General features: G+C 35.6%; 1 protein-coding gene across 1 annotated transcript in view; it reads left to right on the top strand.

The window, feature by feature from the left end:
* LOC126248728 (vang-like protein 2-B) overlaps nt 1–6551 on the top strand; it is an 84024-nt gene extending 77473 nt beyond the window's left edge. Inside the window, exon 9 of the mRNA XM_049950045.1 lies at nt 2154–6551. Within this exon, the coding sequence (XP_049806002.1) occupies nt 2154–2372 (219 nt within the window). The 3' untranslated portion in view covers nt 2373–6551. The remainder of the gene's footprint in view (nt 1–2153) is intronic.
* Nucleotides 6552–17388: the final 10837 nt, after the last annotated feature.

The following is a 17388-nucleotide window of genomic DNA, read 5'->3' as shown; positions in this document are numbered from 1 at the left end:
GGTGGTCTTCATGGACGACAATTCACACCCCCATCATGAACATCTTATGAATGACTTCCTTCAGGATAATGACATCACTTGACTAGAGTGGCCATCATGTTTTCCAGAAATGAACCCTATCTAACATGCCTGGGATAGATTGAAAAGGGCTGTTTGTGGACGATGTGACCCATCAACCACTCTGAGGGATCTACGCCAAATTGCCGTTGAGGAGTGGGACAGTCCGGACCAACAATGCCTTGATGAACTTGTGTATAGTATGCCCTGACAAATACAGGCATGCATCTGTGCAAGAGGACATGCTACTGGGCATTAGAGGTACCGGTGTGTATGGCAATCTGGACCACCACCTTCGAAGGTCTCACTGTATGGTGGTACAACATGCAATGTGTGGTTTCTTGAGCAATAAAAAGGGTGGAAATCATGTTTGTGTTGATCTTTCTTCCAATTTTCTGTACAGGTTCTGGAACCGAGGTGATGCAAAACTTTTTTTGGTGTATGTATGTAGAAAGATGACATGACAACCCCTGCCGGATGTAAGTGAATGCTTATTGTAGCAGTGGATCCTTTGTACTGGCAACTGCCATTTCTCAGGATTTCACAGTAAAATTACCCTGTGACTCTTGTAAATTTAGGTCCAGCTTCAAGCAAAGTGCATCTGTAGAGTCGGAATCAATATTTGAGTCAGTTGAAGTGCATGATAAAGATAGACATTGGAGTGTTGCACCATGGCCCAATGATGAACTGAGTATTCGAAATTGTTTTGACAGATCTCCCATTTTTACTGTCACTCCACCTCCCTTTTTGGGAGGCAAACAGGATTGACCTTAGTGTACAGAAACATGGTAATGCAAGTAACTTCATTGTTATGTAAGCTTTGAAATTATTAGCACAACCTAACCCAGTTCTAAGAGTGTTGTCATTTCAACAAAGGGGTGCCCGTCGGGCACTAGACAGGCACCCTTAATTGAGGCATGGGATACAGACTCTTCTGTTGTGGAATCAGCAATGTAACATGCAACCACACTCTTTATCAACGCCATTGTGTCTTATTCTCTGCTGTAGTCATTGCAGATCATGGCAACACTCATCGTTTATGTACCCATTTATAATATACCCATGTCTGTAATCATGTATTAGATAGGAAAAAAAATCTTCTGGATGATAATTCTATTTTGAGACAGTGTTATTTGTTTCCTTTTTGGGGTTTTGTAAGCGTACCATAGGTTCTGTTAACCACAGATTCATTATCCCATGAATGTAATCGTGCACCAACATCTGGTCACTAGCAATTAATATATATGTAATAACACAAGACTGGGTGACTATGATGGTAGCACCAAAACTCTCTCTTGATAGTCTCCTTATGGTCTCTAAATATAATGCCATTGGTGGTGAGCAAATAAGATCCTCTTAGTTTTCAAGCCACATCAGCCGAGTTAAAATTCTCAATCTTTTAGTAGCTGTTACTGCCATCATTGTCATGTTTTAAAACTATGGACTGTGAGAAATCGCAAGGTATTATTTTTATATGCATTAAGAAACACAATCTTGAACTTTCCCAAGATGTGTCAAATCTACACATGCAATGTGAGTCAAGCAGTAGATGGAAGATCCAATCCACCATGTGATGTTATGGACCTGAACAATTTCCAGAACTCTCTCTTGCACTCTCTCTAACCATCCACAAATGTTTGAGAGTTTATAACATAGTGCTCCTAGTGCCCCACCGTGGGTGCTAGTAACTTCCACGTGTGATAAGTAGGAGATCCCAATTTGGGTTCTAGTCTGGCAAAGATTTCTATTGATCACAATATATTCATGGCATTGCAGGTTAACCATTTATGGATGGTTTTATTAATGATAAAAGCTAAAATTGCAGCTGTTGCCCAAATCATAATGCTATTTAAAACATGCATTTGTGAATGCACTTCATAATTGTTTAAAATTTTGTGATTAAGTGTTTAAAATGTATTTTTTGGTCCTTTGTTCAAGAAATTGTGTGTGACAAAAATGAATGAAAAGCAAAACAATGCAGTTTAAATAGTATAGTGAAAATGTAGTGGACTTGTTTGTGTATTCTTTCTTTGATCACCCACTCAGAGACAGGAAAATCACAAAGTTAATGTTGACTGATGCATTATCTTTTTCAGAATGAAAAAGAACAAAAGTCAGTTCAGACATGGGCTTTGATTTGTGACGAGTTGCTGTCACGATCCATTACTGATGGCACGTGCTTCCAGCTGCGTCAGAATGATGTTTCTCTTCTCTGTAATGTGAAAACATTACCACATTTCAATATAACTGAAGAAGTTGTGGACCCAAAATCGAATAAATTTGTGCTTCGTCTAAATTCAGAAACATCAGTGTAATATAAGGATTGACAGTATTACTTTTTTTACTTTTGTATGTATTACTTCATATTAAAATAAATGTTGCCTTTACTCTTTGCTATTCAGACTGTTTATATAAAAATTTTTTTGTAATGTAATATATAAACATACTGTGCTTCATATATAGTGCATCGCGTAACAACAGACAGCTTATACCACAAACCTGAAAACTTTTGGACTGCTGTTGTCATTTTAAAGGGTTCCTTATGACTGAAATAATTGACACAGTATTTGTGGATAAATGACAGCATGTAACCTATATGTTTAGTAATTACGGTGTTTATGGTTTGTACATTTTGAGAAAGACAAGAATGAAAGATTCTTCTTTGTTGACAAACGTGATTCTAAAGTAAGCTTCATCCAATTCATATAGCACATATTGGGTTTTGATACTGAAAACCATTAAGACATTATACTGCTCAGAATAAGTTTTGTGAGCCTGTTCAGTCTGCATTATGTGAGTAATGTAAAGCATATTTTAAGAAATACTGATTTAAAAGTTTCTTGCATTTTATTTTTAAATAGCAGTGCACATTCATGTAGAATGCGTATTTGTACTGATTAGCATTAGTTAGCAGTTTTGATTTATTAAACTGATGCTCTGTTTTGTGCAGGTGTTATTGGAGTACTATGCAGAACAGCGTTTTGCAGAACTATAGGCACAAAGTTAGTTTTAGTGCAGTTCCAACAAACTTAAAGTGAAAGTGTGCAGCCTAGGGCGTTCACCTATTTTCTGTTTTTGTTATTACTTGAAATAGGCGTTTAATGTCCAATTTCTGGCAAATGTTGGAAATGCAAAATAATAAAAGCACAAAACAAAATTAACAAATAATATTTGTTTACATGCTTCATATATGAACTGTACACTCTTGTCGCCTCACTTCAGAATGCTGTAACTAGTACTCAGTTTTGAATATTGAATTAATTCAGGTATGCAGCACTCAAAGACTGCAGCAAACTGAACAGCTTTAACAAAATTTAAATATTTTTTTGTAATTATATGTTGTGGAAATATATATAATGTATAAAGTTTAGTTAATGATAACATTGTTCTTGGAGTGATGTGCTTGTGAGTGTGACTTTTGTAGAACATTTGAGAAGTGTAGTGATTTTGGAGAATTGAGTGATAGATATAAAAATTTCATTTATTTTAAGTGTAGTGAACAGTCGATTGATACAGAAACATCAATTTTTGTGATACATTTCATTCCTCAAAATATTTATGACAAAGTTTTGTATTATAAAAGGATACACTGGAGTGCCTCTGATTCCTCAGGAGTTTTAGCAACATTGAATCACTCATATGGAAGAAAAGTATTAAAATATATTCATTAAAGCACCACTATGCAGAGTGAGAAAATTGTAATTTGTGAGAATTATTGTCTGAAGAAGACCTGATTTGCAGCTTTAATATTTGACTTCTTCTCATCAAATGAAGAATAATGTACAGTTTTTTTAATAAAGAATTTTATATTGTGATTTTGTTTTTCGAGTTCATAGAAACTTTAACACTGTAAATATGAGGTGTGCCTAAAATGTAATGGGACTGATTTCCTAGAAATACCTTTTAACACTTAAGCTACAAATTAACATTTTTGTGTAGAAATGTTTGCCTCTATATAATGACATTGTTGTTAGCAGACCACCAAATACTAGCAAAAACAGTTGCATTGAATCTCAGTGTACTTCACTCTCAGTGCTTCAGCTTCCTGTAAGAATGTTGGAAATAGGCTTCTCAAGTTATTTACTTTTCAGCCTTTCAAATGTCCTTAGTTGCAAGGCATTTGCTTACTGGGTTGTTTTTAGTCTAGTTAGGGGCACGAAGCTATTGTTTTGGCTCATAGGTGGGAATCGGCTATCATGCAGAATTGAAACTGTAACCTTCCCGGCAAAATTTATCATTATATGAGCTGCCTTTGCTTTAAATATGATGCTAGCTCATATTGAAGTGCAAACTATTGCTTGAAACACTTTTTTTATATATATACTTTCTAGTGTATCAACTGAAGTAATGAGTTTGTTAGTTAGTTTATCCTTTCCTGTTCTACACTCATACCTTTAATCTATAAATATTTATTTGACATCAACTGTATGTTTGCACCTCATTTAGATAGTGTTTGTGGATAGTTTACTCTAGTGGCTCCATACCCACAGTTCTTCAGATTTATCTATTACTGAACATACCCAGTTTTTTATTATTTTTACTTTTCCTCTTTATCTGATTTATACTTTCTGAATCCTCTTGTTCTCCTCTCTTCAGCATCCAGGCCATTGTATCATACTATTTAAAGTTTAAATGTAAATTTTACAGTATCTTTGGTTTGGTTCAAGAAGTTCTACTGGGGGCATTAAATAGAAGACCTGTTGTTCTTATTATTTCCACGATCTTATCATCCTCCTTAACATGAATAACCCAACATAACTTGAATTTTGTGATTTCTTCTAGTGGATAACTATTCACTGGAATATTGTTCCATTCCGCGCTCCTGCTAATTATCATGGTCTTTGTTTTTGCAGTTTCATCCCAATTTCTTTCATGAGTAACTCCTCTAATTACTGTGATTTTTTGTTTTTGTTACAGTCGCATTCATTCTTTTATTTGTCAGCTTTTCTAAATATTATGGTTTTGCTTTTTCCATGCTTTTCCCCATTTCTTTCTTCACAAACCCCTCTAATTATATGGCCTTTGTTGACATCTCTGTTACTTTCTGTGTCAATCTTCTACACACATATTGATATAAATTCGTTGATTCTATTCATTGAGAGCTTTTATCATATGACCAGCCACAAATATGAGGCTGTCCAGCCACATAGATAGCTGGAGTAATTTGTTTCTTTACTCTACCATGACATTGCTTTATAAATTCTCCAGTGAGTGAGTGAGTGAGTGAGTGAGTGAGTGAGAGAGAGAGAGAGAGAGAGAGAGAGAGAGAGAGAGAGAGAGAGACCAGTAGATTGTAATTAGTCATGACTGACTCCTTGCTTTGTAATACGCTCAGCTTGCTAGTAGTATCCTGTTCCCACATAATTCCTGTGTTTCCTTTATAGACTGCTAATGGAAAGAGACAAAGCTTGACTGAAATCATATCCCGTTGATATAAGTGTGGTAATGGAAAATCCTTGGTGGTATACAAGTGATGGAAGGAGTAAAGGTAACAACACACCTGAAAACACAAACATTGCATTGTTAGCAGGAACATAAACAAGACTGAAAAGTTGTGAAGCTTTTGGGCTAGTTGCCACTAGTACAGAAAACACACTTGCTCACTCACTGTGTGTGTGTAGGAATGTTGTGCACTGGTTAGCTCTAAAGGGGGACATGGTCCAAAAGCTCATAACATTTTCAATCTTGTGTATGTGCCTATTGGCTACTCAGTGCCTCTACTATAGAGAGAGAGAGTTATTACCTTTACTCCTTCCATTAATTATATTCACACTGAAATGCCTAGAATTTTGATCCAGGAACCCTATCAAAACCTTGTATGAGATTTGAAAAATGCAATTTTCCATCAATATTTTTGCTAGTCATTGTAGCTTCATAAATAAAATCATGGGTGCTTCTTCCAAGATCCTTGCAAAGAATTTTACACTAATAGCAGTGAAATGCATTGATGGTTCTTACTTTCTTAGTGGTTCCCTGACTCAAAGATGGAGCTAACAGCAATTTCCCAATCACTGAAGTTATTTTTGTGTTACAAGCATGTGCCAAACCTTGAGTAGTCAAGTGTCTTGCTTTCTGTCATATGCTTTTAACCATGTCCAGGTAGAGCTCAAGAGTCATAATCCCACTACACTCTATTGGATATTGTCACAGTATGGTTCAGAGTTCCATTTCATAATGCTGTGAAGTGTTTCATCATAATTACATGAAATACACTTACCTGTAATTGCGTACTGGATAAGCTGCTGGTGCTGCCAAAGGGGCAATTCAACAGTATTTAGAGTCTTGTAAATTAAAAGTTCAGTCTCATTCACTTAAACACACCTTATATACAACTTAGAAATTTTGTTGATGTTAGAACATGTATTCATAATGTTTTACATGAATGACGTTTTTGCTCAGAATCTCAACAGTATGATTTATTAGAAGATATTTATCTCAAAAGTATTTCATGGCATAAATATTGGTTATCTGCAATAAAATTGTGTCATCAGCAACTGTTGTTGTAATGTATTTTATTTATGTAATTTATTATTGTTTTCATCGCATAAGACATGCTTGCATTTGGAATTTTAGTAAGGAAAGAATTGTATGGAAAGTTGGAGAATCTAGTCATACAGCAGAAATGTGGAACTTTCCCTTCAGTGCTGTGTCATGTCAGAAAGCTAGTGTCTCTCCCTCTCCCTCTCCCTGTCTTTCTCCAGACAGGAGACTTTACAAGATGCTGCTGTTTCCCTTCCTACTCATCATGAGTCTAATTTAAATGACTTTCTGTGTATCATCCCCACATGTATATATTCCAGACATTGCGAGAATGGGGGGCAATCTGTAGTATGATGAACTATGGAATAAAATCCAAACAGTGAAGATTGCTTGTAAAGTATTTATCAGATGACCAGTTTTGCAAAGACAATATTACAATCTTCAACTTTACAATTTGTACAATCTGCACTTTATATCGTGTCACATCACAAATGTATGTATGAGGGTTGTGGAAGACAAGGGATGTTGTCATGCCATAATTAAAATAACTGTATATGCAAAACATAAGATTAATGCTCTGACTGCCAGTGTTCATGTTCATACCACAGCTAAATACAGACTAGTCTGTATTATCAAACCAGTCATCTAAATTTTGGACTTTTTCCAGAGTTCATTCCCCACGTGTCCTGCAGTAGTAATGCCTATAATCATGTTAACTAGATTGAATAATGTCAATCGTGCACACCATGAAGGCCTATTAACAGCTGTCTGTGTGTCCTTGATGTAGAAACCATTTCCAAATGTGAAACGAATGATTGAAAACTACAAATATTGCTAATGTTTGCAGCCATTCTTTCTGAGTTGCTACTTCAGTTATGTTTATCCTGTAGATGAGAATGCATATTGTTCATCTGTTGCAAAATTCAGTTGCAAAAGACAGATAATATTTACTCTTATCTACATGATGAACACACATGAAAACTGTATTACCATATCTAAAAATTAGGACAGCTGTATTATGGACTATGGATCTCTAAGATTTAAGATAATATGAAGGTTGAACTTTGGTAATTGTCTGTTCCTTTGTTAGGAGCTAAATGAGGCAAGAGAAAGATTACATTTTGGAAAGTATTACAGATAATGGCAAAAGGTAAAAAATACACAATTTTCTACATACCCAATTTTCTATATTCCTCATCAAATACACTATTTCAAGTGATTATATCATGTCAGTATCAGGGCTGTTTTGTCTAATACTTTCTTTACATCTGTCAAACAGTGCATTGAATAATAGCATAATTGCAAAACAGAATTATTTGTGTTGGAAAAGAGGAAATACAAGAAGAAAAACAATAAGACACTAACACTTGAGATATTTCCTGTTTGAAGTTACTTTAAGGCGCATTTTCTGACATTACTAGCTGTAATTGTATCAACTGCTTTTGCTGCATTTCATATTTAGTATTCACATTATGAAAACTAACACTCACACAAAGGAGATAATTATTGACACCAATAATAGGAATGGCAAGTCGCACTGAACAGAGGATAGGCCATGTGGCCTTTGAAGTTGGAATCTGTGCTTTCAGTTGAGAGATTTGCAGAAATGGCATATGTTTTGTTCAAATTAATATTCATGATTTCAGGATACTAGTAGAATTCAAATGAAGGCATCATACATCTTATATGGAAGATGTAATGTGCGCACGTATAATTCACTGTGTGTAAGTGTTAAGAAAAGTCCTAGAGCAGGAGAATATCCTTATGTTATTAAAGTCACTGTAGCATTTGCCTACTTGAATTTCATTTCCTTATGAAGGCCACCTGTTGCCCAACAACTTGAATTATTTAAATGATTTAGGTCTACACATTACTTTTGTTTCAAATATAAATCACAGTTTGGAAGGTTTTTCAGAGCAGATTAAACTGCATTTTGTAACTAAAAAATGTAGTAAATTTAATGTAATTATATGTTTGAATGATGTTTGATACTGATGTACACAAACAGAAGAGAGATGTGAGTTAAGAAATCTAAAGAATCAAACTCGCATATACAAAGTCGATTCAGACATCTGATTATGTTACAAATTATTTTGTGTGTTAAATATTTGACATAATGCTTGTAAATGAGTAGTAGTTTAGAAAAGATGTGAAGTTATGTTTAAAGCTTGCCGGAAGTCACTAAGGGCTTTCATTGTCAAACACTGGATGGGTATAATCTTGGTGATTTGTGCTCAATTTTAAGCAATATTTAGTTTTTCATCCATCTCATTGTTTATATGTGATATCTCCTGAACTGTGTGTAGTACAATGATATAATGTTGCACGCTCATTCAGTAGTATATGTGCCTACTGGTTGAAAAATGTGTTGCATATAGAGTGAGTAATAAATTGAAACATCATACCTGATGGTGAAATTTTTACTGTATGAACAGCAAAAATGTAGTAACTGATAAACTTTTTTTTTTCCTTTCGTTGTTTTGTGTGATGGGTAAGTGAGAAAAAGTTTCAGGGTTGAAATTATTTGTAAAGTTTGTTGGAAGTGACTCTGCTCATTCTCAAATACTGGATAAATGTAGTCTGGGTAATGTGCACACCACGAATTATGCTACCTCAAGACATACACACAGTTTTTAACTAATACTTGTCTTACTGTGTTAAACCTTTAACTTAATGAGTAGATTATGACAGCATTTCAAATGTTGAATTTGCTCGATAATTACATGAAATATTGGAAACCAAATTTTTTGTTGCCCATGGAAGATGTTTGATAGGTAACCTGGAACTGGGAATGTGTCATTTAGTAATAAGGATAAGTTATAAAATGTATGTATAACTAAAACAAACAAGATATGATCTGAAACATACTTTCACTTCTCAATGTAATGTTGTCATACAGTGAGACAATTGTTGCAGTGTTTTCCATGTCCATGAAACCATTGGCATAAAATTCTTTGCAGTACCACCTGCATTAGATAATATCTTCTCTTCCTAAAGTTGCATGCTGAGTATCTTCACCAGAAAGATGATGATTTAACATGACCAAATGAATAGAGTACTGTTATAAGTCAAGGCTGCATAGATGATGCTGTTTGATAATTTATAGCATTGTTTCATTTATTTGCAGTAGGTATTCATGAATTGTCATTCAAGAGGAACAGGAGTTTGGTAAAGGAGCATGGCCACTTCAAAGAATTAAATGGGTAATATGCCTTCACGATAGCAACTGAAATGCTGTGACACCAGTCCCATTACGTGTTTTGTTATGGCTCAGAACGTACAATGCAATGACAGCAGAGATGTGCGCTATGAAGTGAGCCATTCAATGGGAAGACCATAGCAGTAACTTAACTGTCTTTAGTGATCATCTTGCCTGTTTTTATTAAGTTCTCAGCCTATTACACATTCATATCTATGCAGTCTCTGTTGATCATCCAACAGGATGTTCCTCCTCAAGGCTTCCCTTTAGATAACTGTTGGTTCTAAACAGCTTGATCTAACTAGTTCATTTCTTCATGTATGGAAGACATTCCTTATGAATACTTGTATAGTGCATGCTCTTGCGTACAAAGATCAGCAATGTAGTGCTGCTCAACTGTTGCACACTCATTCAGTGTAACTGCCACCTCCCACTGCTTTCTCACATTTGTAAAAATGTGTTTACTATTGTCAGGTACAATAAATTGCCACTGTGCTGTATGGTGACAATCATTGATCTTTATTCAAACGCATGGTACCTCATACTAATTTGTAACTTAATGACTCTCTTTTAAGTTTGTTGTGCACATCAGTTAAGAGTGCTTTGATGCAGCTCTGAACTCCAGTGTGTCTTGCAGAAGTCTTTTCGTACCTTGATAACTACTGTGCTCTTCATCTGTTTGAACATGTTACTGTAGTCAAGCCTCGATCTCAATAATTTTTACCCCTCAATAATTTTTACACGCGCGCGCGCGCGCCCACGCCCACACACACACACACACACACACACACACACACACACACACACACACACACACACACACCTCCCAGTAACAAATTAACTACTTCTTGGTGTCTTAAGATGTGTTTTCTCAACCAGTCCCATCTTTCAGTCAATTTGTACCATATGCCTCTTCACTCCTCAATCTGCTCCAGTATATCAATATTAGTTATTGGGTCTAAGTCTCTAATCTTCATCATTCCTCTTTAGCACCACATTTCAAAAGCTTATATTCTCGTCTTGTTTGCACTCATTATCAACTGTTTCACTTCCAGGTAAGGCTATTCTGTAAACAATTACCTTCAGAATCGTCTTACAGGCACTTAAATTTATATTGGGTGTTTACAAATTTCTTTTATTCAAAAAGTAGTTTCTTTCTACTGTAAGTCTCTATCATCAGTTACTTTTGTACACAAATTTAAAAACTCATATCTACTTTTAGTGCCACATTTCATAATCTAATTCCTTCAGCATGCTTTGAATTAATTTCTGTTGATTTTTATCTTATTATCTTTGTAAGACTGTCTATTCTATTCAAATGTTCTTCTAAGTTAGGTGTTGTCTCTGACAGAATTATATCATCAGCAAACCTTTTTTATTTATTTCTTCCTTTTCCAGATTTCTCTTAGTTTTATTAAAAATTTTTGTTCAATTTAAAAACTGAATAAGATGCAGGACAGGCTACAATGCTGTCTCACTCCCTGCCAGCCGGAGTGGCCAAGCGGTTCTAGGCGCTACAGTCTGGACCCGCGCAACTGCTACAGTCGCAGGTTTGAATCCTGCCTCGGGCATGGATATGTGTGATGTCCTTAGGTTAGTTAGGTTTAGCCGGCCACGGTGGTCTAGAGGTTCTAGGCGCTCAGTCCGGAACCGCGCGACTGCTACGGTCGCAGGTTCGAATCCTGCCTCGGGCATGGATGTGTGTGATGTCCTTAGGTTAGTTGGTTTAAGTAGTTCTAAGTTCTAGGGGTCTGATGACCACAGATGTTAAGTCCCATAGTGCTCAGAGCCATTTAGTTAGGTTTAAGTAGTTCTAAGTGCTAGGGGACTGATGACCTCAGAAGTTAAGTCCCATAGTGCTCAGAGCCATTTGAACTGTCTCACTCCCTTCTCAGTTAATGCCACCATTTTATGTTCTTCAACTCATTCTGGTTTCTGACCACTTGTAGATAACCCTTTTATCATGTATTTTATGCTTTATAACTTCAGAATTTCGAAACGTGTATTCCACTCAACAGTATAAAAAGCTTTTTCATTTTTTCAGTCTATCTTCAAAGGTAAAACTTAGGGTCAGTATCTCATATGTGTGCCTGCATTCGTGTTGAAACCAAAATGGTCTTTCCTCAGGTTGGCTTCTATAATTCTTTCTGTTATTCTTTAAAGAACTTGTGTTAGTATTTTGCAACCATTAGTTATAAAACTGATGTATTGGTAATACGAACAAATGTCAGCATATGCCATGGAATTATAAATACTCCTTGAAGTCTGATAGTATTTTGCCTGTCTGTTGACTACTGCATACCAGGTGGAACAATTTTCTCATGGTTAGTTCTCCCAAGGATCTTAATAATTATTAGGGAATTATTGGCCCACCCCAGCATCAGACAGGTAGCACTAAGTATCTACAGGTGGGCAGCATAATGGTAATAAATTATGTACACAAATGTTACTTGTGAATCAATCGGTCTATTAGTGAAAAAAAAGTATCAAAAGCCCTATAGTAGTTCCTGGCATTAGCTTTGACATACATAAAGAAAAATGCAGCAAAGGGTTTTTAGGTTTATAATAAGTAGTAACATAGTGTATTCCAAGTTCATGGTTTTGACTTTGTTGTTTCAGTTCTCTGGAAAAGTCTCCTTGTGGTATCATATCTTCCAACTGATCTTCATTACTTCTTCCCCCTTTCCATAATATTTTTTTAAAAATTTGTATCTTGTGTGCAGACCTTACATATAGTCTTCCTGCCTTTTTGTCTGTGCTTAGTATTGGCTTCCCATCTCAGTTCTTGATGTCTGTACAGCTTCTTCTTTTTTCTCTGAAGGTTCCTTTAATTTCCTACATGTGTTGCATGTCTCCACAGCCTTGCGTGGCTGCTTTGCCACATAGCACTTCCTGTCAGTCTCATTTTTTAGATGGCTATATACTATGTTGTCTTTTCATTTGCTGCATTTTTATATTTTCTCTTTTCATCAGTCAAATTCAATATTTTCTGACTTATATTAGGGTTGCTGGTAGACTAGTCTTTTGCATAGTTTTTCTTCAGTTGGCTCCACTACTTCATGGATTAAAGCAACCTAAGACAAATTTTGATTCCTCTGTTTCTGCTAGTTGTTTCCCATCACTCTCCTTGAGACTCTTGACAGTCTCTGGTTGTTTCATCTTATCCCAACTTCTTATTTCTTATCTTTTTGTGCAGTTTTCAGCTTTAGTTTGTATTGCATTGCAATAAATTATGGTTGTAGGAAACATCAGCCCATAAAATCTTTTCATAATTTAAAATCTGATATCCAAATTTGCCTCCCCTTTATATAATCTATCCGAAGCATTCTGATATCTCCAGAACTTTTCCACATACATGGCCTTCTTTGATGAAACTTAAGCAAAATGTTTCCAATAATAAAATTGTACTGTAAAAAATTATATCAGGTGGCCTCCCCTTTCACTCTTTTCACCCAGTCCATGAACTCTTACCAGTTTTCTATCTTTTATTAGTACCATATTTTGGCCCCCATCACAATTAAATTTTGGCATTTTGCATTGAATAGTTCTTACATATCATCATACATTTTTTCTATTTATTCCTTATCTGTAGAGCTCATAGATGCGTATACTTTTACTACTGTGGGGTTGCATGCATTTCTGTTTTATTGTTCATTATTAGATCCATCTGTGCATTACCCCTATTTAATTTTGCAGTGGTAACCCAGTGACTTCCTATCAGTGCACTTAATTAAATACCAATATATCTAACTTCATCATGTCCATTTTCTTCTGAAGTTTTCTAACCTGCCTGCATAATTAACAATTCTAACATTCCACATTCCATCTCTTAACACACTTCCTGATATAATGACAGCTGAAGATGGCAGCAGCCCTTTAAGTGCTTGCAAGACTTGCAGTCTGGAAATATTATTATTATTATTCTTCTTTACTTTCTCAGACGTTTTTAAGTCTGGTTAAAAATGAAAAGTGACGCGGACCTTGATCAGGCGTCACTTCCTTTTAACTGTATGGTATGTGTTATATTGCATTTAGGAACTTTCGGGTAATTGAACATGTATCAATAATTACTGATTTCTGTAGTTGTATATATACGTTTGGATGTAGCTCTATTGCATTGATGTACTGGTGGATATTGTGTGGTATGACTCCTGTAGTTGATAGTATAATTGGTATGATGTCAACTTTATCCTGATGCCACATGTCTTTGACTTCCTCAGACAGTTGGATGTATTTTTCAATTTTTTCTCCTGTTTTCTTTTGTATATTTGTTGTATTGGGTATGGATATTTCGATTAGTTGTGTTAATTTCTTCTTTTTATTGGTGAGTATGATGTCAGGTTTGTTATGTGGTGTTGTTTTATCTGTTATAATGGTTCTGTTCCAGTATAATTTGTATTCATCATTCTCCAGTACATTTTGTGGTGCATACTTGTATGTGGGAACGTGTTGTTTTATAAGTTTATGTTGTAAGGCAAGCTGTTGATGTATTATTTTTGCGACATTGTCATGTCTTCTGGGGTATTCTGTATTTGCTAGTATTGTACATCCGCTTGTGATGTGATCTACTGTTTCTATTTGTTGTTTACAAAGTCTGCATTTATCTGTTGTGGTATTGGGATCTTTAATAATATGCTTGCTGTAATACCTGGTGTTTATTGTTTGATCCTGTATTGCAATCATGAATCCTTCTGTCTCACTGTATATATTGCCTTTTCTTAGCCATGTGTTGGATGCGTCTTGATCGATGTGTGGCTGTGTTAGATGATACGGGTGCTTGCCATGAAGTGTTTTCTTTTTCCAATTTACTTTCTTCGTATCTGTTGATGTTATGTGGTCTAACGGGTTGTAGAGGTGGTTATGAAATTGTAGTGGTGTAGCCGATGTATTTATATGAGTGATTGCTTTGTGTATTTTGCTAGTTTCTGCTCGTTCTATAAAGAATTTTCTTAAATTGTCTACCTGTCCATAATGTAGGTTTTTTATATCGATAAATCCCCTTCCTCCTTCCTTTCTGCTTAATGTGAATCTTTCTGTTGCTGAATGTATGTGATGTATTCTATATTTATGGCATTGTGATCGTGTAAGTGTATTGAGTGCTTCTAGGTCTGTGTTACTCCATTTCACTACTCCAAATGAGTAGGTCAATATTGGTATGGCATAAGTATTTATAGCTTTGGTCTTGTTTCTTGCTGTCAATTCTGTTTTCAGTATTTTTGTTAGTCTTTGTCTATATTTTTCTTTTAGTTCTTCTTTAATATTTGTATTATCTATTCCTATTTTTTGTCTGTATCCTAGATATTTATAGGCATCCGTTTTTTCCATCGCTTCTATGCAGTCGCTGTGGTTATCCAATATGTAATCTTCTTGTTTAGTGTGTTTTCCCTTGACTATGCTATTTTTCTTACATTTGTCTGTTCCAAACGCCATACTTATATCATTGCTGAATACTTCTGTTATCTTTAGTAATTGGTTGAGTTGTTGATTTGTTGCTGCCAGTAGTTTTAGATCATCCATGTATAGCAAATGTGTGATTTTGTGTGGGTATGTTCCAGTAATATTGTATCCATAATTTGTATTATTTAGCATGTTGGATAGTGGGTTCAGAGCAAGGCAGAACCAGAAAGGACTTAATGAGTCTCCTTGGTATATTCCACACTTAATCTGTATTGGCTGTGATGTGATATTATCTGAATTTGTTTGGATATTAAGTGTGGTTTTCCAGTTTTTCATTACTATGTTTAGGAACTGTATCAATTTAGGATCTACTTTGTATATTTCCAATATTTGTAGTAACCATGAGTGGGGTACACTATCAAAAGCTTTTTGGTAATCAATGTATGCGTAGTGTAGAGACCTTTGTTTAGTTTTAGCTTGATATGTCACCTCTGCATCTATTATCAGTTGCTCCTTACATCCTCGCGCTCCTTTGCAGCAGCCTTTTTGTTCTTCATTTATAATTTTGTTCTGTGTTGTATGTGTCATTAATTTCTGTGTAATGACTGACGTTAATATTTTGTAGATTGTTGGTAGGCATGTTATGGGGCGATATTTAGCTGGGTTTGCTGTGTCTGCTTGTTCTTTAGGTTTCAGATAAGTTATTCCATGTGTAAGTGTATCAGGGAATATGTATGGGTCTGCAATGTAACTGTTAAATAATTTAGTTAGATGTGAATGTGTTGAGGTGAACTTCTTTAGCCAGAAATTTGCTATTTTATCATTTCCAGGGGCTTTCCAATTGTGCGTAGAATTAATTGCTCGGGTGACTTCATGTTGCAAAATTATCACTTCAGGCATTTGTGGTATCATCTTGTATGTATCTGTTTCTGCTTGTATCCACCGTGCATGCCTGTTATGTTGTACCGGGTTTGACCATATGCTGCTCCAGAAGTGTTCCATGTCTCTTATGTTTGGTGGATTGTCTATTTTTATGTGTGTGTTATCTATTGTTTGGTAAAATTTCTTTTGGTTTGTGTTGAATGTTTGGTTTTGTTTCCTTCTATTTTCACTTTTTTTGTATCTTCTAAGTCGTTTCGCCAAAGCTTGTAATTTTTGCTTCTTTTCATCTAATTGCTCTATTGCTTCTTGTTGTGAGATTTTACCTAACCTTTTTCGTTTTTTGTCTGATATTTCATTTCTTATAAATTGTGTTAACTGTCCGATGTCTTTTCTCAGTTTTTCTATTCTGATCTGTAGCCTGTGTTGCCATGCTGGTTTTGTGGGTTTCTTCTGTGTGTTGGTTGGTTCTGATATCTGCCTAGTGTGTATATTTAGTGTAGTGAGTGCTCCCACATAAACCAGTAGTTGTAACTCTTCCATAGTTGTGTATTCATTTATTTTGTTGTGTATGATCGTGTTGATAGTTTTTATTGTTGTTTCGACTTGTGGGCTATTTGGTGGTCTATGCAAGATGGTCTAATGTCTGTATTTGTGTCTTTGTATTCTATATATGTCAACTGAAATTTTTCTTCTATATCTAACATGTGTGTCACTTCGTGTTCTATTTGTGCTTGTGCTGGTGGCTGTCTTAAAATTTCATTTTCCTCTGATTGTTTAATTGATGCGTGTTGTTCTTTGTTTGTTTGCTCTGGGATGTTTGAGTCCATTACTGTATTTTCTTCTTCTTCTAATTGCACATTATTTTGTTCCAGTATTTGTTGTACTTGTTGTTTGATGTTTTCTAATTCTGACTGGGGTATCCTGTTATTTTTTATTATTACACGAATCTGATCAGCTAGACGTTGTTCTGTTAAAAATTTTAATTCTGGGTATCTGGTAATAAATGTTGTGTATACTTGTGATCTGTATCCAGTTGTGTTGGTTCCTAGGTTTGTTGCTTGGTAATAACGGAACATGAGGTGTCGATTAACTTCATCTGACCATCTCATCCTCTGTCTTTGTTTTCCTTCTAGGGTGGTTGCAGGAAGCATATCCTGCAAAACACCTCTATTTGGATTTAAATCATTTTCCAGTTGGCTAGCAGTGTCATTACCATTGTGGGCGGGCATAGGGTTCAAGCGCCGTCCCCGACCATGACGGCGCTTGTCCGAGGCTTCTTTAGTTCTGTCCTGGACCAAGTAATCACACTAAAAGGGGGGTTAGCCCTATTAGTGGTTTGTTCTTTTCGTCGCCTTTTACGACTGGCAGAACAT

Source organism: Schistocerca nitens, chromosome 3, assembly GCF_023898315.1.
Source record: "Schistocerca nitens isolate TAMUIC-IGC-003100 chromosome 3, iqSchNite1.1, whole genome shotgun sequence".
Classification (NCBI taxonomy): domain Eukaryota; kingdom Metazoa; phylum Arthropoda; class Insecta; order Orthoptera; family Acrididae; genus Schistocerca; species Schistocerca nitens.
The sequence above is the reverse complement of the archived record's forward strand: the minus strand, read 5'-3'. Positions and strand labels throughout refer to the sequence as shown.